We start from the raw sequence: 25,870 nt of genomic DNA on the forward strand, positions 1-25,870 counted from the left end.
TTGAGGGGGGCTCAAAGCACATTAACCCTTTCTTGAGGAGGGCTCAAAGCACTTTAACCCTTTCTTGAGGGGGGCTCAAAGCACATTAACCCTTTCTTGAGGAGGGCTCAAAGCACTTTAACCCTTTCTTGAGGGGGGCTCAAAGCACATTAACCCTTTCTTGAGGAGGGCTCAAAGCACTTTAACCCTTTCTTGAGGGGGGCTCAAAGCACATTAACCCTTTCTTGAGGAGGGCTCAAAGCACATTAACCCTTTCTTGAGGGGGGCTCCCAGCACATTAACCCTTTCTTGAGGGGGCAAAGCACATTAACCCTTTCTTGAGGGGGGCTCAAAGCACATTAACCCTTTCTTGAAGGGGGGACTCAAAGCGCATTAACCCTTTCTTGAGAGGGGGCTCAAAGCACATTAACCCTTTCTTGAGGGGTGGGGCAAAGCACATTACCCTTTCTTGAGGGGGGCAAAGCACATTAACCCTTTCTTGAGGGGTGGGGGGCAAAGCACATTAACCCTTTCTTGAGGGGGGCTTAAAGCACATTAACCCTTTCTTGAAGGGTGGGGGGCAAAGCACATTAACCATTTCTTGAGAGGGGGGCTCAAAGCAAATTAACCCTTTCTTGAGGGGGCTCAAAGCACATTAACCCTTTCTTGAGGGGGGGGCTCAAAGCACATTACCCTTTCTTGAGGGGGGGCAAAGCACTTTAACACTTTCTTGAGAGGGGGGGCTCAAAGCACATTAACCCTTTCTTGAGGGGTGGGGGCAAAGCACATTAACCCTTTCTTGAGGGGGGGCTCAAAGCACATTAACCCTTTCTTGAGGGGGGGCTCAAAGCACATTAACCCTTTCTTGAGGGGTGGGGGGCAAAGCACATTAACCCTTTCTTGAGGGGGGGCTCAAAGCACATTACCCTTTCTTGAGGGGGGCCAAAGAACTTTAACCCTTTCTTGAGGGGGGACTCAAAGCACATTAACCCTTTCTTGAGGGGTGGGGGGGCAAAGCACATTAACCCTTTCTTGAGGGGGGACTCAAAGCACATTATCCCCTTCTTGAGGGGGGGCTCAAAGCACATTAACCCTTTCTGGAGGGGTGGGGGCAAAGACATTAACCCTTTCTTGAGGGGGGCTCAAAGCACATTAACCCTTTCTTGAGGGGGGGGCAAAGCACATTAACCCTTTCTTGAGGGGGGGCTCAAAGCACATTAACCCTTTCTTGAAGGGGGGGGGGACTCAAAGCACATTAATCCTTTCTTGAAGGGGGGACTCAAAGCACTTTAAACCTTTCTTGAGGGGGGACTCAAAGCACATTAACCATTTCTTGAGGGGGGGGCAAATCCCGTTAACCCTTTCTTGGGGGGGCTCAACGCACATTAACCCTTTCTTGAAGGGGGGACTCAAAGCAAGCATAATAACCCTTTCTTGAAGGGGGGGGGACTAAAAGCACTATAACCCTTTCTTGAAGGGGGACTTAAAGAACTTTAACCCTTTCTTGAAGGGGGGACTCAAAGCACTTTAACCCTTTCTTTAATCCTTTCTTGAAGGGGGGACTCAAAGCACATTAACCCTTTCTTGAGGGGGGGGCTCAAAGCACATTAATCCTTTCTTGAGGGGGGAAAGCACATTAACCCTTTCTTGAGGGGGGGCTCAAAGCACATTAACCCTTTCTTGAGGGGGGGCTCCAAGCACATTAACCCTTTCTTGAGGGGGGGCAAAGCACTTTAACCTTTTCTTGATGGGGGGACTCAAAGCACATTAACCCTTTCTTTAATCCTTTCTTGAAGGGGGGACTCAAAGCACATTAACCCTTTCTTGAGGGGGGGGCTCAAAGCGCATTAATCCTTTCTTGAGGGGGGAAAGCACATTAACCCTTTCTTGAGGGGGGCTCAAAGCACCTTAACCCTTTCTTGAGGGGGGGCAAAGCACTTTAACCTTTTCTTGATGGGGGGACTCAAAGCACATTAACCCTTTCTTGAAGTGGGGACTCAAAGCACTTTAACCCTTTCTTGAAAGAGGGGACTCAAAGCACTTTAACCCTTTCTTGAAGGGGGGACTCAAAGCACTTTAACCCTTTCTTTAATCCTTTCTTGAAGGGGGGACTCAAAGCACATTAACCCTTTCTTGAGGGGGGGCTCAAAGCGCATTAATCCTTTCTTGAGGGGGGAAAGCACATTAACCCTTTCTTGAGGGGGGCTCAAAGCACATTAACCCTTTCTTGAGGGGGGGCAAAGCACTTTAACCTTTTCTTGATGGGGGGACTCAAAGCACATTAACCCTTTCTTGAAGGGGGGACTCAAAGCACTTTAACCCTTTCTTGAAAGAGGGGACTCAAAGCACTTGAACCCTTTCTTGAAAGGGGGGACTCAAAGCACATTAACCCTTTCTTGAGGAGGGGGCTCAAAGCACATTAACACTTTCTTGAGGGGGGCAAAACACATTAACCCTTTCTTGAGGGGGGCTCAAAGCACATTAATCCTTTCTTGAGGAGGGGGAAAGAACATGAACCCTTTCTTGAGTGGGGCTCAAAGCACATTAACCCTTTCTTTAGGGGGGCAAAGCACTTTAACCCTTTCTTGAGGGGGGACTCAAAGCACATTAACACTTTCTTGAGGGGGCAAAGCACTTTAACCCTTTCTTGAGAGGGGACTCAAAGCACATTAACCCTTTCTTGAAGGGGGACTCAAGGCACATTGACCCTTTCTTGAAGGGGGACTCAAAGCACATTCACCCTTTCTTGAAGGGGGGGACTCAAAGCACTTTAACCCTTTCTTGAAGGGGGACTCAAAGCACTTTAACCCTTTCTTGAAGGGGGGACTCAAAGCACATTAACCCTTTCTTGATGGGGGACTCAAAGCACTTTAACCCTTTCTTGAAGGGGGGACTCAAAGCACATTAACCATTTCTTAAGGGGGGGCAAAGCACATTAACCCTTCTTGAGGGGGGCAAAGCACGTTAACCCTTTATTGAGGGGGGACTCAAAGCACATTAACCCTTTCTTGAGGGGGGGACTCAAAGCACATTAACCCTTTCGTGAAGGAGGGGACTCAAAGCACATTAACCCTTTCTTGAAGGGGGGAATCAAAGCACATTAACCCTTTCTTGAAGGGGGGACTCAAAGCACTTTAACCATTTCTTGAAGGGGGACTCAAAGCACTTTAACCCTTTCTTGAAGCGGGGGACTCAAAGCACTTTAACCCTTTCTTTAACCCTTTCTTGAAGGGGGGACTCAAAGCACATTAACCCTTTCTTGAGGGGGGCTCAAAGCACATTAATCCTTTCTTGAGGGGGAGAAAGCACATTAACCCTTTCTTGAGGGGGGCTCAAAGCACATTAACCCTTTCTTGAGGGGGGCTCAAAGCACATTAACCCTTTCTTGAGGGGGGGCAAAGCACTTTAACCCTTTCTTGAGGGGGAACTCAAAGCACTTTAACCCTTTCTTGAAAGGGGGGACTCAAAGCTCATTAACCCTTTCTTGAGTAGGGGCTCAAAGCACATTAACCCTTTCTTGAGGGGGGCAAAGCACATTAACCCTTTCTTGAGGGGGGCTCAAAGCACATTAACCCTTTCTTGAGGGGGGAAAGAACTTTAACTCTTTCTTGAGGGGGGGCTCAAAGCACATTAACCCTTTCTTGAGGGGGGTCAAAGCACTTGAACCCTTTCTTGAGGGGGGCTCAAAGCACATTAACTCTTTCTTGAAGGGGGGGCTCAAAGCACATTAACCCTTTCTTGAGGGGGGTCAAAGCACTTGAACCCTTTCTTGAGGGGGGCTCAAAGCACATTAACTCTTTCTTGAAGGGGGGACTCAAAGCACATTAACCCTTTCTTGAAGGGGGGACTCAAAGCACAATAACCCTTTCTTGAAAGGGGGACTTAAAGCACATTCACCCTTTCTTGAAGGAGGACTCAAAGCACTTTAACCCTTTCTTGAAGGGGGACTCAAAGCACATTAACCCTTTCTTGAGGGGGGTCAAAGCACTTGAACCCTTTCTTGAGGGGGGCTCAAAGCACATTAACCCTTTCTTGAGGGGGGTCAAAGCACTTGAACCCTTTCTTGAGGGGGGCTCAAAGCACATTAACTCTTTCTTGAAGGGGGGACTCAAAGCACATTCACCCTTTCTTGAAGGGGGGACTCAAAGCACTTTAACCCTTTCTTGAAGGGGGACTCAAAGCACATTAACCCTTTCTTGAGGGGGGGACTCAAAGCAATTTAACCCTTTCTTGAAGTGGTGACTCAAAGCACATTAACCCTTTCTTGAAGGGGGGACTCAAAGCACATTAACCCTTTCTTGAAGGGGGGGTGTAAGAACTGGGACTGCCAGTTCTCCGGGGGGTAGCATGGCTCGAGCAGGAAGGCGGCCAGGGGCTTATGTGTAAAGCAGCCACTTAACACACACGTCCAATAAAACACACGGTGGCGCAATAATGGAGACCACACCAGATGTTGTGTTTGAAATATCAAGATCTTTTATATAGGCTTTCAATTAGAGCAAGGCATTGGTAATTCATTAGCATTTCAGATAAGCATTTCATTAAGACATTTCATATATCATGTGCAGGTTGCATTTCTTTTGAAGAGTAAGCATTTCAGTAAGGCTTTGCATTAAAATTACAGCTAGTTCATCTATGCAATGAAACGTTAACTGACCCTGCCTGTCACATCAAACTCTTTGGCAGGCAAAGGGATAATGGTATAAACCTGGAGGATCCTACAAGAAGCGACAATTATAATGCATTTAAATAGCACATCAAACCTCTCACGGTCGCTTTTCCTAGGAAGGAATAAAACATATCAGTAAGTACTTATCAGGTTAACAAAGAACTTCAAAGAACACAGCCTTTAGTCATTTGTGACAAGCTTTTCTTCTTATGAATGCGGGTCGGCTGCGACCTAGATCAGATCATCAGAATACTATGGAAGCCCACCTCTGCAAGAAAATTCAGTACAGTGAAGTGAATCTCCCTCTCATTTCCGGCTTGTACATATGGTGCACTAGGAGCAAATCAGGCTTGTGAATACAGTGCACTCATAGCATTTCAGGCTTGTAAATATGGTGCACGCTAAACACTTCAGGCTTGTAAATACAGTGCACGCTAAACACTTCAGGCTTGTAAATACGGTCTCTTGAGGCACAGTTGCAGGGGGAAAGGGGCCAACAGTGCCCAGTCTCAGAGCACCCTGGGGGAGGGGCGACCTCGGGCCTCTCCCGGCCTACCGCCCTCCTCCCCAGGGGGTTACCACACTTCTTCGGCCCTTCAGGGCCCTTGCGTCGGGTTTGGCGGAGGATAGGGGGGTTCCAACCCTCTCGTGGCTGCCCTCGTCCCAGTGCAGTGCAGGCTCCGCTTCAGGGCACCGGCGCTGGGGATGAGGCAGGGGCCGGGCGTGCTTCGCCTCGAGGGCGCGCCAGCCAGAACCAATGGTAGCGCGTCCCTCGGGGGCGGGACGAAGGAGCTCCCCTGTCACGTGGGGTGCGCACTGACTTCGGGACTACCGCGGCACGTCTCACTCAAGGCGGCGGCCCTCTCCTGGTGTACGGGGGCCGCCGAGGGGGATATCTCAGCGCTGGACACCGCGCAAAGGTAGGCGGCCACAGGACAGGCCGGAGGCACCTCGGAGGTGTCGCGAAGGCGGCGCCTATGCCGCGATGGTGACGCGGTCCCCTCAGGCGCCTCGGGGCTAGTCACAGCGCTTTACACCGATGCAGGTGAGCGCGTGGGGGCAACTGCGGCGCCTCACAGGGCAGGATGCTTCTTGTGGCGAGAAGCGCCTCAGGATCACAGCGCTTGAACCACGGGGGCACAGTTAGCTCAGGGCAGGCAGTCTTAAATACAGCGCTGGACAGGGGAAGCAGAATATAGCGCTTTCCACACAGTTTTAGTCAGGGGGAGACAGGAGATGCGCAGGGCAGCTCAGTCCAGTACCTTGTCTCATGAAGTAGGTCTCTTGGCGCTTGGATGATTCTGCGCCCTTTGTTGCTTGTTTCTTGAAGTTGAAGGGGAGGGGGAATGAGTTGAGGGCCTGAATAATTTCTCCTCAGTCACTGCAAATGGTCCCTGGGGTTCCCTACCACTGGGCCAGATCAGGGGGCTAGCTTGGGACACCTCACCCAGCTTAAGAGGCAGCACCTAGATCCTGTCACTCCCAGTAGCATAGGTTCCTCACTAGGCCCTCCCGCCTAAAACTCCTGCGTGGGTTCCCCAGGTCAGTGATGCCCCAACTGCCCCAACTGACTGAAAAAAGTTCCCTCCCTGGCTTATATATGCCCAGGTCAGGTGACCACTCTCTAAGGCGGGAAAAGTCAGGTCCGCATTCCTTCTGGAAGGTTCCAGGAGCTTCCCCACTCTAACTATGGACAGGAGATGGGTGGCTGGTGTTGCAACATTGTATGGGGACCCAGCCTGCTCCTGGCAACTAGGGTGCTACACTAAAGAGACCATGCTGCAGTAGCAGGGGCCAGTGGCAGCCATGTTGAAAGTAGAGAGCACCTGCACCCTAACACAGGTTAGCTGTAAAAAGGTGCCCGAAGACCTAAGGGCCAACAAAAAATAGGTGGAAAAAATGAGGCCAGGGCAAAAAGTCACGGGGAAAGATCACCCTAAGGCTGACAGATCTAACAGGGGGCTCAAAGCACGTTAACCCTTTCTTGAAGGGGGGACTCAAAGCACATTAACCCTTTCTTGAGGGGGGGGGGGGCAAAGCACATTAACCCTTTCTTGAGGGGGGGCAAAGCACATTAACCCTTTCTTGGGCAGGCTCAAAGCACATTAACCCTTTCTTGAGGGGGGGGCAAAGCACATTAACCCTTTCTTGAGGGGGGGCAAAGGACTTTAACCCTTTCTTGAAGGGGGGACTCAAAGCACATTAACCCTTTCTTGAAGGGGGGACTCAAAGCACATTAACCCTTTCTTGAGGGGGGGCAAAGCACATTAACCCTTTCTTGAGGGGGGGCAAAGCACATTAACCCTTTCTTGGGCGGGCTCAAACCACATTAACCCTTTCTTGAGGGGGGGCAAAGCACATTAACCCTTTCTTGGGCGGGCTCAAAGCACTTTAACCCTTTCTTGAAGGGGGACTCAAAGCACTTTAACCCTTTCTTGAAGGGGGACCCAAAGCACTTTAACCCTTACTTGAAGGGGGACTCAAAGCACTTTAACCCTATCTTGAAGGGGGACTCAAAGCACATTAACCCTTTCTTGATGGGGGGGACTCAAAGCACTTTAACCCTTTCTTGTGGTGGAGATTGGACCTTGCGTAACGTTAGATGGTTGCAGGGCCCCTGCATTGGGCTCAGCGTGATGTGACGTAAGTCTTTCTGAACGACCCTTCATGCCTAATTCAGATTTTCTAGTCCAGCTCAGATCTATAATGTAAAAATACACTTCAAATCATTTGTTTTCAAACGTTGCAAAGATTGATGAAGACAAACAACAGTGCAGCGTTGGCGCTCTTCAACTTGTGAACAGGAACAGCCGCATCACTGGTGGCAACCCCTCTCAGCCAATACTGATGCTGCTCCAGCAGCACCAGGATTGGCTTAGCAGGGATACTAGCCGTCCTGCCGCCCATTAGGTGACCGAGGGTTGCGGCATTGATCAACCCTTGTCCTCCTAATGCTCAGACACCAGCAAGAGCAAACACTAGTGCGCATGACGGGGCCGGTCAGAAAAATTGCCTGACCTAAACCCAACATGCGCAGTTGTGCTGCTGCCTGCTGTGCACTCCACGCCACCCCTGGTCTCACAATGCATGTGAGTCAGCATGACAGTGGACCGCCCACCCCCTTCAGACTCTGAAGAGGGTGGGTGGTCTGGCGTCATGCTGACTGACATGCATTGTCAGTTCAGACAGAGCCGCCTGTCACGATTCGCTCCCTGTTTTCTCGTGTCCACCACCAGGGCGCTGAACTGTGGGACTCTCCAGTGTTCCAATATGCTTCCTGACACTCCCTTGCATGCATATCTTGACTTCCAGACATTTGGACACTATTTGGGAATTGCCATCCATTCCCAATCCATGCCGGGTTTTGTGAAAGCCAGCCTGCTTAGACTTAAAGCCAGCCTACTCATGCCTGAAACTCCATTACCCAGAATTCCCTGCTGACTGCTTTGTCTCCACCCCTGCAGGCCAAGGATGGGTGGAGGAATTCAGCTCACCTGTGGCTGGCTGCTGCTAGCCTGCTCACACCGGCTGCATGTGATTACTGTGAGCTCTTTTAAGCCCCAGCTTCCTTCAGGCAAAGGTTGGTCATTGTAGCTGTTTACCAGTGAGACCAATCCTTGTTTCCAGAGTTCCCTGAGCTTTTGCCATTCTTGTTTCCAGTGTTTCCTGAGCTATAGTTTTGCCTTGTTCCTGACCTGCTCCTGTTTCCCCTGTTCCTGAATTAGCACTGCCTGCAGTGCTACCCTCACCCCATAGCCTTAGTATTCCTTGTTCCTGAACTGCAGCAGTTTCCCTTCTCCTGAATTAGCACTGCTTGCAGTGCTACCTTGTTTCCTGAGTTCCTGAGCTATAGCTATTCCCCGTACCTGAATTAGCACTGCCTGCAGTGCTACCTTGTTTCCTGAGTTCCTGAGCTATAGCTATTCCCCGTACCTGAATTAGCACTGCCTGCAGTGATACCTTGTTTCCTGAGTTCCTGAGCTATAGCTATTCCCCGTACCTGAATTAGCACTGCCTGCAGTGCTACCTTGTTTCCTGAGTTCCTGAGCTATAGTTATTCCCCGTACCTGAATTAGCACTGCCTGCAGTGCTACCTTGTTTCCTGAGTTCCTGAGCTATAGCTATTCCCCGTACCTGAATTAGCACTGCCTGCAGTGCTACCTTGTTTCCTGAGTTCCTGAGCTATAGCTATTCCCCGTACCTGAATTAGCACTGCCTGCAGTGCTACCTTGTTTCCTGAGTTCCTGAGCTATAGCTATTCCCCGTACCTGAATTAGCACTGCCTGCAGTGCTACCTTGTTTCCTGAGTTCCTGAGCTATAGCTATTCCCTGTACCTGAATTAGCACTGCCTGCAGTGCTACCTTGTTTCCTGAGTTCCTGAGCTATAGTTATTCTTTGTTCCTGGGTTTAGCTATTTCTAGTTCCTGAATTGCACTGCTTGCAGTGCTCTCTTGACTCCTTGTTTCCTGAGCTGTAGCTATGTTCTGTTTCCTTGAACCAGTATTGCCTGCAGTGCTACCTTGACTCCTTTTTTTTATTTATTTTTTATTGTTTTCTTGCAAGGAAATACAGCAATAGATAGTAACAGAATTCCGACTGTGTACATAATAAGAACAAAAACATTTGCAAATTTAAGCAAAGTAATTAAATCCAGTCAGCAATGGGTGCCCAGATCTTCTCCCCCAGAGCTCTTCTTTTGACCCCTCTTAGCTTATAAATAGCAGACTCTAAATTATACATAAAAAGTAACTTCTCACGCCAAGTAAAGAAAGAAGGGGGAGCTGAATTGATCCATTCCCTAGTAATGCATGCTCTGGCTACTGCCATACAGATGAATAAAAAGCACCTTGTTGGTTTAGTTCTTGAGATGGCGGACTCTAAGCCCAAAAGCACCAACTCGGCAGTTATTATAATATCACAGCTTAGAACAACCGTCAGAAAGTTTTCAATTTGTTGAAAAAAATCCCGAAGTTTAGGGCATTGAAAAAACATATGGACATCGTTAGCTGCATGTAGCCCACACCGACTACAATTCGTTCCAGTGGTCGTGCTCCACTTAACGACCTTGCTGGGAGTGTAATAGAGGTCATGTAAACACATAAAATGCTGTGATTTCATCAGTGCTACCTTGACTCCTGAAGGTTTGGTAGTTCCCTGTTCCTGGACCAGCACTGTCTGCAGTGCTGCCTTGACTCCTGAGCCTTAGCTCACTTCTTGTTCCTGCCCCAGCACTGCCTTCGATGCTACTTTATTTTCTTGATTCCTTAACCTGCACTATTCTAGTATACCCTTGTAGCCTCCCCTTCTGTATATTTCTTTCCAGTCCCTGCCTTGCTTGACATTTCCTTGGTTCCAGTTCTAGTTTGCTGCCTTTCTATTTTGCTGTCTTACTTCTGTTACCTTGTATGTTTGTTACCTGCTTTCGGCCAAGTGTGCCCTGTCATTTCCTTCCTTTCCTGTTAAGCACTCCTCCTTGCTAGCTCCTTGTCTATTGTGCTTGTGTTTAGTTCTACCCCTTTGCTGTTACTACGTTGCGCGTTCCTGTTTGATCGCCAGGATACGTGGGCACAGCTGACTAACTCAGTGGTGTTTCTTGTTCACTGTGAGTATTGTGTTTGAGTTGCATTTATAACATCACCATAGGTATAAGCTCCACAGACCCTGCCTTTGCATGCATATCCTACATGTGGGTATTTGCAGTCAGTATCTGTAACAGCAATTGTGGGTAAGAAACTTACTGAGCTTCAGTCTTACCGTGTGGAGCTCCAGAGTGCTTTACCCCACACCCCCCTTTATTGTTAATGTTGTATTATATATATGTCTTGCACGTCCGTCCTGGGTGTAGTTAGTCTGAATGCTAAATTGCCTTGTGAGTGCCCTTCCTTTCTGAGTCTTACCCCTCTTGTTCACTTGTACAGGCTTCCCCTTTGGATCCCTTTTTCTCCTCTGACTCCCTGTATGATCCTGGGCAGCACTGTACTCCTCCTTTCTGTGTACGTCTTCTACCCAGTTCCCAGTCCTTGTCCAAGTCCCTGACTGTGTTCCCCACATAGTCCCGGACAGTCCGTAACACCGCTGAGGGATCTGCTGGCACGACTTGTGAGTCAACTCCCCCGCGCCCAAATGGATGCACGGCCACTGCGTGGCACTGTCTTTTTGCATTTTATTGTAGTGTCGTATTGTGTTTTCCTGTGGTTTTGATGTTGCAATGTTGTCATGTGTTGTGGGCTGTTGCAGTGCATTTCTTTTGTTCTGTTGCAATGTCATACGTGCAACCTGTCTACATTAACATGCACAACATGTGTTTCACAATTATTACCGTGTATTGATTAGTGATATAGTAGTCAAAGGTGCCTGCAGCATTCCCTGCACTATTTACCCCCTGAGACCAGAGGCCGGGCAAAAGATATTTTTGATTTGACCTGAGAGGGCCAGTCCCCGCCAGGTTTCTCCTTTTTCCACACTCAGCCTTGTTTGAAAGAGTCTCTCACCAGTGTAAGGAGGAGCTTTGAAGGCAGATTGGCACCACGTGTTAAAGTAGAGTCCATGCTGACGTCTTTAACCAGTTTATTTCATCTCCCTTTAGGGTTTAAAGATCCAGTCGATGGGGTGACTTCCACGGTGACTAATCACAACCTAGTGCACATGTTCCTGGGCGGGTACATGTCCGCCACCGGCTTGTCGGCCAATGACCCGGTCTTCTGGCTGCATCACACCCAGATGGACAGGTGAGGCTCTCTGCGCTGCACACACTCGTTCAGAGGCTTGAAGAGGCAGTCAAAGAGTTCACCATAACATAAGAAAACATAAGATATTTTGTATTTGTAAAGTATACGCTCCCCCTAAGGGTATCTTGGTGCTGAATGACAGATGTTTATTGTTACCCAACTCCATGGTACTCATTGTATCGACCTCTGAAGGATAAAAGCTGAGGGGACCCGCAGAGATTTGAGCCTGTGCCCATGAGGTTGAATCCAGGCTCCTACAGTAGATGCAGTAGTCCACTGAGCTACCAGACCATGAAGAAGCCTGGCACTTGCCATCTGATACTATTGTTCCACTGTTTTGTCTCTTGCACCTATGTAACAAGTGTGAGTTCACCACTGGTGAGTGATGGCTGATCTTAACATACCTGAGAGTGATAGCAGCATTATCACCCACATATACCCAAGAGTGAGTTCACCACTGGTCAATGATGGCTAATCTTAACATACCTGACAGTGCTGGTATCACTATCGCTTGCACCAACACAACAAGTGTGACTGCACTATGGTGAGTGATGTCTGATGTTAACGTCCCTGAGAGTGATTATGTCACTATTGTTTGCATGTGAATCACGTGTGACTCCAGCCCAGGTGACTAGTATCCAATCACAAAACACATGAGAGTGATGGTAGCTTTATTGTTTGCACTTAGGGGATGATGTGACCTAACAACTAGGGCGGTCGACCTCAAATCTGGGGAACCGGGTTTGAGTCTTGGCCAGGACGGGCAACATCCTGTGACTCTGGGCAAATCACTTAATCTCCCCGTATGTAACAAAAAACATGAATGTGTCCTCATGTAACCAACTGGTACTAAAAACTCCTAAAAAAAACAAAAAAAATGTAAACAACAATTGTGACTGCAGGGCTGGTGTGACCATACTACAGTTGAGAGTGATTGCAGCACTATTGCTTACACCTGTATGACAACATTGTCGCCAGCACGGGTGACTAATAGATGATCCTAACACACTTGAGAGTGACGGTAGAACTATTGTTTGCGATCAAGTATGGCTCAAGCACCAGTGACTCTGGCCTGATAATAACATACCTGACAGTGACGGTAGCACCATCGCTTGAGTATTCACGTGTGACTCCAGCACTGGTGACTCTAGCCTGATCATAAAATACCTGAGGGTGACGGTAGCACCATCGCTTGTGCCTGCACAAGTAAGACTCCAGCACCAGTGACTCCACCTGATCATAATATACCTGAGGGCGACGGTAGCACCATCGCTTTAGTCTTTCCGTGTGACGACAGCACTGGTGACTCTAGCCTGATCATAAAATACCTGAGGGTGATGGTAGCACCATTGCTTGAGCCTTCACTTGTGACTCCAGTGCTGGTGACTCTAGCCTGATCATAACATACCTGAGGGTGACGGTAGCACCATCGTTTGTGCCTGCACAAGTATTACTCAAGCACCAGATTACTCCACCTGATCATAACATACCTGAGGGTGACGGTAGCACCATCGCTTGAGCCTTCACATGTGACTCCTGCACCAGTGACTCTAGCCTGATCCTAACATACCAGACAGTGACGGTAGCACTATTGCTAGAACCTACACGTGTGACTCCAGCACTGGTGACTCTAGCCTGATCATAACATACCTGAGGGTGACGGTAGCACCATCACTTGAGCCATCACGTGTGACTCCAGCACTGGTGACTCTAGCCTGATCATAACATACCTGAGGGTGACAGTAGCACCATCCCTTGTGCCTGCACAAGTATGACTCAAGCTCCAGATTACTCCAACTGATCATTATATACCTTAGGGTGACGGAAGCACCATCGCTTGTGCCTGCACAAGTATGACTCAAGCACCAGTGACTCTTACCTGATCATAACATACCTGAGGGTGACGGTAGCACCATCACTTGAGCCATCACGTGTGACTCCAGCACTGGTGACTCTAGCCTGATCATAACATACCTGAGGGTGACAGTAGCACCATCCCTTAAGCCTGCACAAGTATGACTCAAGCTCCAGATTACTCCAACTGATCATTATATACCTTAGGGTGACGGAAGCACCATCGCTTGTGCCTGCACAAGTATGACTCAAGCACCAGTGCCTCTTACCTGATCATAACATACCTGAGGGTGTCAGTAGCACCATCGCTTGAGCCATCACGTGTGACTCCAGCACTGGTGACTCTAGCCTGATCATAACATACCCGAGGGTGACGGAAGCACAATCGCTTGTGCCTGCACAAGTATGACTCAAGCACCAGTGACTCCACCTGATCATAACATACCTGAGGGTGACGGTAGCACCATCGCTTGAGCCTTCACGTGTGACTCCAGTGCTGGTGACTCTAGCCTGATCATAACATACCTGAGGGTGACGGTAACACCATCGCTTGTAGCTGCACAAGTAGGACTCCAGCACCAGATTACTCCACCTGATCATAACATACCTGAGGGTGATGGTAGCACCATCGCTTGAGCCTTCACGTGTGATTGCAGCGCTGGTGACGCTAGCCTGATCATAACATACCTGAGGGTGACGGTAGCACAATCGCTTGTGCCTGCACAAGTATGACTCAAGCACCAGTGACTCCACCTGATCATAACATACCTGAGGGTGACGGTAGCACCATCGCTTGAGCCTTCACATGTGACTCCAGCACTGGTGACTCTAGCCCGATCATAACATATTTGAGGGAGACGGTAGCACCATCGCTTGAGCCTTCACGTGTGACTCCAGCACTGGTGACTCCAGCCTGATCATAACATACCTGAGGGTGACGGTAGCACCATCGCTTGTGCCTGCACAAGTATGACTCAAGCACCAGTGACTTCACCTGCTCTTAAAATACCTGAGGGTGACAGTAGCACCATTGCTTGTGCCTGCACAAGTATGACTCAAGCACCAGTGACTCTTACTTGATCATAACATACCTGAGGGTGTTAGTAGCACCATCGCTTGAGACATCACGTGTGACTCCAGCACTGGTGACTATAGCGTCGCTCTCATTTGTCAGTGCCTGCATCTCTCTCATTTGTCAGTGCCTGCATCTCTCTCATTTGTCAGTGCCTGCATCTCTCTCATTTGTCAGTGCCTGCATCGCTCTCATTTGTCAGTGCCTGCATCGCTCTCATTTGTCAGTGCCTGCATCGCTCTCATTTGTCAGTGCCTGCATCTCTCTCATTTTTCAGTGCCTGCATCTCTCTCATTTGTCAGTGCCTGCATCTCTCTCATTTGTCAGTGCCTGCATCTCTCTCATTTGTCAGTCAGTGCCTGCATCTCTCTCATTTGTCAGTGCCTGCATCGCTCTCATTTGTCAGTGGCTGCACCTCTCTCATTAGTCAGTGCCTGCATCTCTCTCATTTGTCTGTGCCTGCATCTCTCTCATTTGTCCGTGCCTGCATCGCTCTCATTTGTCAGTGTCTGCATCTCTCTCATTTGTCAGTGCCTGCATCGCTCTCATTTGTCGGTGCCTGCATCTCTCTCATTGTTCAGTGCCTGCATCTCTCTCATTAGTCAGTGCCTGCATCTCTCTCATTAGTCAGTGCCTGCATCTCTCTCATTGTTCAGTGCCTGCATCTCTCTCATTAGTCAGTGCCTGCATCTCTCTCATTAGTCAGTGCCTGCATCTCTCTCATTTGTCAGTGCCTGCATCTCTCTCATTAGTCAGTGCCTGCATCTCTCTCATTTGTCAGTGCCTGCATCTCTCTCATTTGTCAGTGCCTGCATCTCTCTCATTTGTCAGGGCCTGCATCTCTCTCATTTGTCAGTGCCTGCATCTCTCTCATTTGTCAGGGCCTGCATCTCTCTCATTTGTCAGTGCCTGCATCTCTCTCATTTGTCAGTGCCTGCCTCTCTCTCATTTGTCAGTGCCTGCATCTCTCTCATTTGTCAGTGCCTGCATCTCTCTCATTTGTCAGTGCCTGCATCTCTCTAATTTGTCAGGGCCTGCATCGCTCTCATTTGTCAGTGCCTGCATCTCTCTCATTTGTCAGTGCCTGCATCTCTCTCATTTGTCAGTGCCTGCATCTCTCTCATTTGTCGTTGCCTGCATCTCTCTCATTTGTCAGTGCCTGCATCTCTCTCATTTGTCAGTGCCTGCATCTCTCTCATTAGTCAGTGCCTGCATCTCTCTCATTTGTCAGGGCCTGCATCTCTCTCATTAGTCAGTGCCTGCATCTCTCTCATTAGTCAGTGCCTGCATCTCTCTCATTTGTCAGTGCCTGCATCTCTCTCATTTGTCAGTGCCTGCATCTCTCTCATTTGTCATTGCCTGCATCTCTCTCATTTGTCATTGCCTGCATCTCTCTCATTTGTCAGTGCCTGCATCTCTCTCATTTGTCAGTGCCTGCATCTCTCTCATTTGTCAGTGCCTGCATCGCTCTCATTTGTCAGTGCCTGCATCTCTCTCATTTGTCAGTGCCTGCATCTCTTGCAATTGTCAGTGCCTGCATCTCTCTCAATTGTCAGTGCCTGCATCTCTCATTTGTCAGTGCCTGCATCTCTCTCATTTGTCAGTGCCTGCATCTCTCTCATTTGTCAGTGCCTGTATCGCTCTCATTTGTCAGTGCCTGCATCGCTCTCATTTGTCAGTGCCTGCATCTCTCTCATTTGTCAGTGCCTGCATCTCTCTCAATTGTCAGTGCCTGCATCTCTCTCATTTGTCAGTGCCTGCATCTCTCTCATTTGTCAGTGCCTGCATCTCTCTCAATTGTCAGTGCCTGCATCGCTCTCATTTGTCAGTGCCAGCATCTCCCTCATTTGTCAGTGCCTGCATCGCTTTCATTTGTCAGTGCCTGCATCTCTCTCATTTGTCAGTGCCTGCATCGCTCTCATTTGTCAGTGCCTGCATCTCTCTCATTTGTCAGTGCCTGCATCTCTCTCATTAGTCAGTGCCTGCATCTCTCTCATTAGTCAGTGCCTGCATCTCTCTCATTTGTCAGTGCCTGCATCTCTCTCATTGTTCAGTGCCTGCATCTCTCTCATTTGTCAGTGCCTGCATCTCTCTCATTTGTCAGTGCCTGCATCTCTCTCATTTGTCGGTGCCTGCATCTCTCTCATTTGTCAGTGCCTGCATCACTCTCATTTGTCAGTGCCTGCATCTCTCTCATTTGTCGGTGCCTGCATCTCTCTCATTAGTCAGTGCCTGCATCTCTCTCATTAGTCAGTGCCTGCATCTCTCTCATTAGTCAGTGCCTGCATCTCTCTCATTTGTCAGTGCCTGCATCACTCTCATTTTTCAGTGCATGCATCTCTCTCATTTGTCAGTGCCTGCATCTCTCTCATTTGTCAGTGCCTGCATCTCTCTCATTTGTCAGTGCCTGCACCTCTCTCATTTGTCAGTGCCTGCATCGCTCTCATTTGTCAGTGCCTGCATCGCTCTTATTTGTCGGTGCCTGCATCTCTCTCATTTGTCAGTGCCTGCATCGCTCTTATTTGTCGGTGCCTGCATCTCTCTTATTTGTCAGTGCCTGCATCTCTCTCATTTGTCAGTGCCTGCATCTCTCTCATTTGTAGGTGCCTGCATCTCTCTCATTTGTCAATGCCTGCACCTCTCTTATTTGTCAGTGCCTGCATCTCTCTCATTTGTCAGTGCCTGCATCGCTCTTATTTGTCGGTGCCTGCATCTCTCTTATTTGTCAGTGCCTGCATCTCTCTCGTTTGTCAGTGCCTGCACCTCTCTCATTTGTCAGTGCCTGCATCTCTCTCATTTGTCAGTGCCTGCATCGCTCTTATTTGTCGGTGCCTGCATCTCTCTTATTTGTCAGTGCCTGCATCTCTCTCATTAGTCAGTGCCTGCATCTCTCTCATTTGTAGGTGCCTGCATCTCTCTCATTTGTCAGTGCCTGCACCTCTCTCATTTGTCAGTGCCTGCATCTCTCTCATTTGTCAGTGCCTGCATCGCTCTTATTTGTCGGTGCCTGCATCTCTCTTATTTGTCAGTGCCTGCATCTCTCTCATTTGTCAGTGCCTGCACCTCTCTCATTTGTCAGTGCCTGCATCTTTCTCATTTGTCAGTGCCTGCATCGCTCTTATTTGTCGGTGCCTGCATCTCTCTTATTTGTCAGTGCCTGCATCTCTCTCATTAGTCAGTGCCTGCATCTCTCTCATTTGTAGGTGCCTGCATCTCTCTCCTTTGTCAGTGCCTGCATCTCTCTTATTTGTCAGTGCCTGCATCTCTCTCATTTGTCAGTGCCTGCATCGCTCTCATTTGTCGGTGCCTGCATCTCTCTCATTTGTCAGTGCCTGCATCGCTCTTATTTGTCGGTGCCTGCATCTCTCTTATTTGTCAGTGCCTGCATCTCTCTCATTTGTCAGTGCCTGCATCGCTCTCATTTGTCGGTGCCTGCATCTCTCTCATTTGTCAGTGCCTGCATCGCTCTTATTTGTCAGTGGCTGCACCTCTCTTATTTGTCAGTGCCTGCATCTCTCTCATTTGTCAGTGCCTGCATCTCTCTTATTTGTCAGTGCCTGCATCTCTCTCATTTGTCAGTGCCTGCATCTCTCTCATTTGTCAGTGCCTGCCTCTCTCCCATTTGTCAGTGCCTGCATCTCTCTCATTTGTCAGTGCCTGCATCTCTCTCATTTGTCAGTGCCTGCATCTCTCTCATTTGTCATTGCCTGCATCTCTCTCATTTGTCAGTGCCTGCATCGCTCTCATTTGTCAGTGCCTGCACCTCTCTCATTTGTCAGGGCCTGCATCTCTCTCATTTGTCAGTGCCTGCATCGCTCTTATTTGTCGGTGCCTGCATCTCTCTCATTTGTCGGTGCCTGCATCTCTCTCATTTGTCAGTGCCTGCATCTCTCTCATTTGTCAGTGCCTGCATCTCTCTCATTTGTCAGTGCCTGCATCGCTCTTATTTGTTGGTGCCTGCATCTCTCTTATTTGTCAGTGCCTGCATCTCTCTCATTTGTCAGTGCCTGCATCGTTCTCATTTGTCAGTGCCTGCCTCTCTCTTATTTGTCAGTGCCTGCATCTCTCTCATTTGTCAGTGCCTGCATCATTCTCATTTGTCAGTGCCTGCATCTCTCTCATTTGTCAGTGCCTGCATCTCTCTCATTTGTCAGTGCCTGCATCGTTCTCATTTGTCAGTGCCTGCATCGCTCTCATTTGTCAGTGCCTGCATCGCTCTCATTTGTCAGTGCCTGTATCTCTCTCATTTGTCAGTGCCTGCACCTCTCTCATTTGTCAGTGTCTGCATCGCTCTCATTTGTCAGTGCCTGCATCTCTCTCATTTGTCAGTGCCTGCATCTCTCTCATTTTTCGGTGCCTGCATCTCCCTGATTTGTCAGTGCCTGTATCGCTCTCATTTGTCAGTGCCTGCATCTCTCTCATTTGTCAGTGTCTGCATCTCTCTCATTAGTCAGTGCCTGCATCTCTCTCATTTATCAGTGCCTGCATCTCTCTCATTTGTCAGTGCCTGCATCTCTCTCATTTGTCAGTGCCTACATCTCTCTCATTTGTCGGTGCCTGCACCTCTCTCATTTGTCAGTGTCTGCATCTCTCTCATTTGTCAGTGCCTGCATCTCTCTCATTTGTCAGTGCCTGCATCTATCGCAATTGTCAGTGCCTGCATCGCTCTCATTTGTCAGTGCCTGCATCGCTCTCATTTGTCAGTGCCTGCCTCTCTCGCAATTGTCAGTGCCTGCATCTCTCTCATTTGTCAGTGCCTGCATCTCTCTCATTTGTCAGTGCCTGCATCTCTCTCATTTGTCAGTGCCTGCATCTCTCTCATTTGTCAGTGCCGGCATCTCTCGCAATTGTCAGTGCCTGCATCGCTCTCATTTGTCAGTGCCTGCATCTCTCTCATTTGTCAGTGCCTGCATCTCTCTCATTTGTCAGTGCCTGCATCTCTCTCATTTGTCAGTGCCTGCATCGCTCTCATTTGTCAGTGCCTGCATCGCTCTCATTTGTCAGTGCCTGCACCTCTCTCATTTGTCAGTGTCTGCATCTCTCTCATTTGTCAGTGCCTGCATCTCTCCCATTTGTCAGTGCCTGCATCTCTCTCATTTGTCAGTGCCTGCATCGCTCTCATTTGTCAGTGCCTGCATCGCTCTCATTTGTCAGTGCCTGCATCTCTCTCATTTGTCAGTGCCTGCATCTCTCTCATTTGTCAGTGCCTGCATCTCTCTCATTTGTCAGTGCCTGCCTCTCTCCCATTTGTCAGTGCCTGCATCTCTCTCATTTGTCAGTGCCTGCATCGCTCTCATTTGTCAGTGCCTGCATCGCTCTCATTTGTCAGTGCATGCATCTCTCTCATTTGTCAGTGCCTGCATCTCTCTCATTTGTCAGTGCCTGCATCTCTCTCATTTGTCAGTGCCTGCCTCTCTCTCATTTGTCAGTGCCTGCATCTCTCTCATTTGTCAGTGCCTGCATCGCTCTCATTTGTAGGTGCCTGCATCGCTCTAATTTGTCAGTGCCTGCATCTCTCTCATTTGTCAGTGCCTGCATCTCTCTCATTTGTCAGTGCCTGCATCTCTCTCATTTGTCAGTGCCTGCCTCTCTCCCATTTGTCAGTGCCTGCATCGCTCTCATTTGTCAGTGCCTGCATCTCTCTCATTTGTCAGTGCCTGCATCTCTCTCATTTGTCAGTGCCTGCCTCTCTCCCATTTGTCAGTGCCTGCATCTCTCTCATTTGTCAGTGCCTGCCTCTCTCCCATTTGTCAGTGCCTGCATCTCTCTCATTTTTCAGTGCCTGCATCGCTCTCATTTGTCGGTGCCTGCATCTCTCCCATTAGTCGGTGCCTGCCTCTCTCTCATTTGTCAGTGCCTGCATCTCTCTCATTTGTCAGTGCCTGCCTCTCTCTCATTTGTCAGTGCCTGCATCTCTCTCATTTGTCAGTGCCTGCATCTCTCTCATTTGTCAGTGCCTGCCTCTCTCTCATTTGTCAGTGCCTGCATCTCTCTCATTTGTCAGTGCCTGCATCTCTCTCATTTGTCAGTGCCTGCATCTCTCTCATTTGTCAGTGCCTGCCTCTCTCCCATTTGTCAGTGCCTGCATCTCTCTCATTTGTCAGTGCCTGCATCTCTCTCATTTGTCAGTGCCTGCCTCTCTCCCATTTGTCAGTGCCTGCATCGCTGTCATTTGTCAGTGCCTGCATCGCTCTCATTTGTCAGTGCCTGCATCGCTCTCATTTGTCAGTGCCTGCATCTCTCTCATTTGTCAGTGCCTGCATCTCTCTCATTTGTCAGTGCTTGCATCGCTCTCATTTGTCAGTGCCTGCATCTCTCTCATTTGTCAGTGCCTGCATCGCTCTCATTTGTCAGTGCCTGCATCTCTCTCATTTGTCAGTGCCTGCATCTCTCTCATTTGTCAGTGCCTGCATCTCTCTCATTAGTCAGTGCCTGCATCTCTCTCATTAGTCAGTGCCTGCATCTCTCTCATTTGTCAGTGCCTGCATCGCTCTCATTTGTCAGTGCCTGCATCGCTCTCATTTGTCAGTGCCTGCATCTCTCTCATTTGTCAGTGCCTGCATCTCTCTCATTTGCCAGTCAGTGCCTGCATCTCTCTCATTTGTCAGTGCCTGCATCGCTCTCATTTGTCAGTGCGTGCATCTCTCTCATTTGTCAGTGGCTGCATCTCTCTCATTTGTCAGTGCCTGCATCTCTCTCATTTGTCAGTGCCTGCCTCTCTCCCATTTGTCAGTGCCTGCCTCTCTCCCATTTGTCAGTGCCTGCATCTCTCTCATTTTTCAGTGCCTGCATCGCTCTCATTTGTCGGTGCCTGCATCTCTCTCATTTGTCAGTGCCTGCCTCTCTCTCATTTGTCAGTGCCTGCATCTCTCTCATTTGTCAGTGCCTGCATCTCTCTCATTTGTCAGTGCCTGCCTCTCTCTCATTTGTCAGTGCCTGCATCTCTCTCATTTGTCAGTGCCTGCATTTCTCTCATTTGTCAGTGCCTGCCTCTCTCTCATTTGTCAGTGCCTGCATCTCTCTCATTTGTCAGTGCCTGCATCTCTCTCATTTGTCAGTGCCTGCATCTCTCTCATTTGTCAGTGCCTGCCTCTCTCCCATTTGTCAGTGCCTGCATCTCTCTCATTTGTCAGTGTCTGCATCTCTCTCATTTGTCAGTGCCTGCATCTCTCTCATTTGTCAGTGCCTGCCTCTCTCCCATTTGTCAGTGCCTGCATCTCTCTCATTTGTCAGTGCCTGCATCGCTCTTATTTGTTGGTGCCTGCATCTCTCTTATTTGTCAGTGCCTGCATCTCTCTCATTTGTCAGTGCCTGCATCGTTCTCATTTGTCAGTGCCTGCCTCTCTCTTATTTGTCAGTGCCTGCATCTCTCTCATTTGTCAGTGCCTGCATCATTCTCATTTGTCAGTGCCTGCATCTCTCTCATTTGTCAGTGCCTGCATCTCTCTCATTTGTCAGTGCCTGCATCGTTCTCATTTGTCAGTGCCTGCATCGCTCTCATTTGTCAGTGCCTGCATCGCTCTCATTTGTCAGTGCCTGTATCTCTCTCATTTGTCAGTGCCTGCACCTCTCTCATTTGTCAGTGTCTGCATCGCTCTCATTTGTCAGTGCCTGCATCTCTCTCATTTGTCAGTGCCTGCATCTCTCTCATTTTTCGGTGCCTGCATCTCCCTGATTTGTCAGTGCCTGTATCGCTCTCATTTGTCAGTGCCTGCATCTCTCTCATTTGTCAGTGTCTGCATCTCTCTCATTAGTCAGTGCCTGCATCTCTCTCATTTATCAGTGCCTGCATCTCTCTCATTTGTCAGTGCCTGCATCTCTCTCATTTGTCAGTGCCTACATCTCTCTCATTTGTCGGTGCCTGCACCTCTCTCATTTGTCAGTGTCTGCATCTCTCTCATTTGTCAGTGCCTGCATCTCTCTCATTTGTCAGTGCCTGCATCTATCGCAATTGTCAGTGCCTGCATCGCTCTCATTTGTCAGTGCCTGCATCGCTCTCATTTGTCAGTGCCTGCCTCTCTCGCAATTGTCAGTGCCTGCATCTCTCTCATTTGTCAGTGCCTGCATCTCTCTCATTTGTCAGTGCCTGCATCTCTCTCATTTGTCAGTGCCTGCATCTCTCTCATTTGTCAGTGCCTGCATCTCTCGCAATTGTCAGTGCCTGCATCGCTCTCATTTGTCAGTGCCTGCATCGCTCTCATTTGGCAGTGCCTGCATCTCTCTCATTTGTCAGTGCCTGCATCTCTCTCATTTGTCAGTGCCTGCATCTCTCTCATTTGTCAGTGCCTGCATCGCTCTCATTTGTCAGTGCCTGCATCGCTCTCATTTGTCAGTGCCTGCATCTCTCTCATTTGTCAGTGCCTGCACCTCTCTCATTTGTCAGTGTCTGCATCTCTCTCATTTGTCAGTGCCTGCATCTCTCCCATTTGTCAGTGCCTGCATCTCTCTCATTTGTCAGTGCCTGCATCGCTCTCATTTGTCAGTGCCTGCATCGCTCTCATTTGTCAGTGCCTGCATCTCTCTCATTTGTCAGTGCCTGCATCTCTCTCATTTGTCAGTGCCTGCATCTCTCTCATTTGTCAGTGCCTGCCTCTCTCCCATTTGTCAGTGCCTGCATCTCTCTCATTTGTCAGTGCCTGCATCGCTCTCATTTGTCAGTGCCTGCATCGCTCTCATTTGTCAGTGCATGCATCTCTCTCATTTGTCAGTGCCTGCATCTCTCTCATTTGTCAGTGCCTGCATCTCTCTCATTTGTCAGTGCCTGCCTCTCTCCCATTTGTCAGTGCCTGCATCTCTCTCATTTGTCAGTGCCTGCATCGCTCTCATTTGTAGGTGCCTGCATCGCTCTAATTTGTCAGTGCCTGCATCTCTCTCATTTGTCAGTGCCTGCATCTCTCTCATTTGTCAGTGCCTGCATCTCTCTCATTTGTCAGTGCCTGCCTCTCTCCCATTTGTCAGTGCCTGCATCGCTCTCATTTGTCAGTGCCTGCATCTCTCTCATTTGTCAGTGCCTGCATCTCTCTCATTTGTCAGTGCCTGCCTCTCTCCCATTTGTCAGTGCCTGCATCTCTCTCATTTGTCAGTGCCTGCCTCTCTCCCATTTGTCAGTGCCTGCATCTCTCTCATTTTTCAGTGCCTGCATCGCTCTCATTTGTCGGTGCCTGCATCTCTCCCATTAGTCGGTGCCTGCCTCTCTCTCATTTGTCAGTGCCTGCATCTCTCTCATTTGTCAGTGCCTGCCTCTCTCTCATTTGTCAGTGCCTGCATCTCTCTCATTTGTCAGTGCCTGCATCTCTCTCATTTGTCAGTGCCTGCCTCTCTCTCATTTGTCAGTGCCTGCATCTCTCTCATTTGTCAGTGCCTGCATCTCTCTCATTTGTCAGTGCCTGCATCTCTCTCATTTGTCAGTGCCTGCCTCTCTCCCATTTGTCAGTGCCTGCATCTCTCTCATTTGTCAGTGCCTGCATCTCTCTCATTTGTCAGTGCCTGCCTCTCTCCCATTTGTCAGTGCCTGCATCGCTGTCATTTGTCAGTGCCTGCATCGCTCTCATTTGTCAGTGCCTGCATCGCTCTCATTTGTCAGTGCCTGCATCTCTCTCATTTGTCAGTGCCTGCATCTCTCTCATTTGTCAGTGCTTGCATCGCTCTCATTTGTCAGTGCCTGCATCTCTCTCATTTGTCAGTGCCTGCATCGCTCTCATTTGTCAGTGCCTGCATCTCTCTCATTTGTCAGTGCCTGCATCTCTCTCATTTGTCAGTGCCTGCATCTCTCTCATTAGTCAGTGCCTGCATCTCTCTCATTAGTCGGTGCCTGCATCTCTCTCATTTGTCAGTGCCTGCATCGCTCTCATTTGTCGGTGCCTGCATCTCTCTCATTTGTCAGTGCCTGCCTCTCTCTCATTTGTCAGTGCCTGCATCTCTCTCATTTGTCAGTGCCTGCATCTCTCTCATTTGTCAGTGCCTGCCTCTCTCTCATTTGTCAGTGCCTGCATCTCTCTCATTTGTCAGTGCCTGCATTTCTCTCATTTGTCAGTGCCTGCCTCTCTCTCATTTGTCAGTGCCTGCATCTCTCTCATTTGTCAGTGCCTGCATCTCTCTCATTTGTCAGTGCCTGCATCTCTCTCATTTGTCAGTGCCTGCCTCTCTCCCATTTGTCAGTGCCTGCATCTCTCTCATTTGTCAGTGCCTGCATCTCTCTCATTTGTCAGTGCCTGCATCTCTCTCATTTGTCAGTGCCTGCCTCTCTCCCATTTGTCAGTGCCTGCATCTCTCTCATTTGTCAGTGCCTGCATCGCTCTTATTTGTTGGTGCCTGCATCTCTCTTATTTGTCAGTGCCTGCATCTCTCTCATTTGTCAGTGCCTGCATCGTTCTCATTTGTCAGTGCCTGCCTCTCTCTTATTTGTCAGTGCCTGCATCTCTCTCATTTGTCAGTGCCTGCATCATTCTCATTTGTCAGTGCCTGCATCTCTCTCATTTGTCAGTGCCTGCATCTCTCTCATTTGTCAGTGCCTGCATCGTTCTCATTTGTCAGTGCCTGCATCGCTCTCATTTGTCAGTGCCTGCATCGCTCTCATTTGTCAGTGCCTGTATCTCTCTCATTTGTCAGTGCCTGCACCTCTCTCATTTGTCAGTGTCTGCATCGCTCTCATTTGTCAGTGCCTGCATCTCTCTCATTTGTCAGTGCCTGCATCTCTCTCATTTTTCGGTGCCTGCATCTCCCTGATTTGTCAGTGCCTGTATCGCTCTCATTTGTCAGTGCCTGCATCTCTCTCATTTGTCAGTGTCTGCATCTCTCTCATTAGTCAGTGCCTGCATCTCTCTCATTTATCAGTGCCTGCATCTCTCTCATTTGTCAGTGCCTGCATCTCTCTCATTTGTCAGTGCCTACATCTCTCTCATTTGTCGGTGCCTGCACCTCTCTCATTTGTCAGTGTCTGCATCTCTCTCGTTTGTCAGTGCCTGCATCTCTCTCATTTGTCAGTGCCTGCATCTATCGCAATTGTCAGTGCCTGCATCGCTCTCATTTGTCAGTGCCTGCATCGCTCTCATTTGTCAGTGCCTGCCTCTCTCGCAATTGTCAGTGCCTGCATCTCTCTCATTTGTCAGTGCCTGCATCTCTCTCATTTGTCAGTGCCTGCATCTCTCTCATTTGTCAGTGCCTGCATCTCTCTCATTTGTCAGTGCCTGCATCTCTCGCAATTGTCAGTGCCTGCATCGCTCTCATTTGTCAGTGCCTGCATCGCTCTCATTTGGCAGTGCCTGCATCTCTCTCATTTGTCAGTGCCTGCATCTCTCTCATTTGTCAGTGCCTGCATCTCTCTCATTTGTCAGTGCCTGCATCGCTCTCATTTGTCAGTGCCTGCATCGCTCTCATTTGTCAGTGCCTGCATCTCTCTCATTTGTCAGTGCCTGCACCTCTCTCATTTGTCAGTGTCTGCATCTCTCTCATTTGTCAGTGCCTGCATCTCTCCCATTTGTCAGTGCCTGCATCTCTCTCATTTGTCAGTGCCTGCATCGCTCTCATTTGTCAGTGCCTGCATCGCTCTCATTTGTCAGTGCCTGCAT

At 49.1% G+C, this 25,870-nt stretch overlaps 1 protein-coding gene across 1 annotated transcript in view; it reads left to right on the forward strand.

The window, feature by feature from the left end:
- LOC144773653 (tyrosinase-like) overlaps positions 1-25,870 on the forward strand; it is a 192,887-nt gene that overhangs the window by 146,845 nt on the left and 20,172 nt on the right. Inside the window, exon 5 of the mRNA XM_078658802.1 lies at positions 11,236-11,377. Coding sequence (XP_078514928.1) covers positions 11,236-11,377 — 142 coding nt within the window. The remainder of the gene's footprint in view (positions 1-11,235; positions 11,378-25,870) is intronic.

Source organism: Lissotriton helveticus, chromosome 8 (assembly GCF_964261635.1).
Source record: "Lissotriton helveticus chromosome 8, aLisHel1.1, whole genome shotgun sequence".
Lineage (NCBI taxonomy): Eukaryota > Metazoa > Chordata > Amphibia > Caudata > Salamandridae > Lissotriton > Lissotriton helveticus.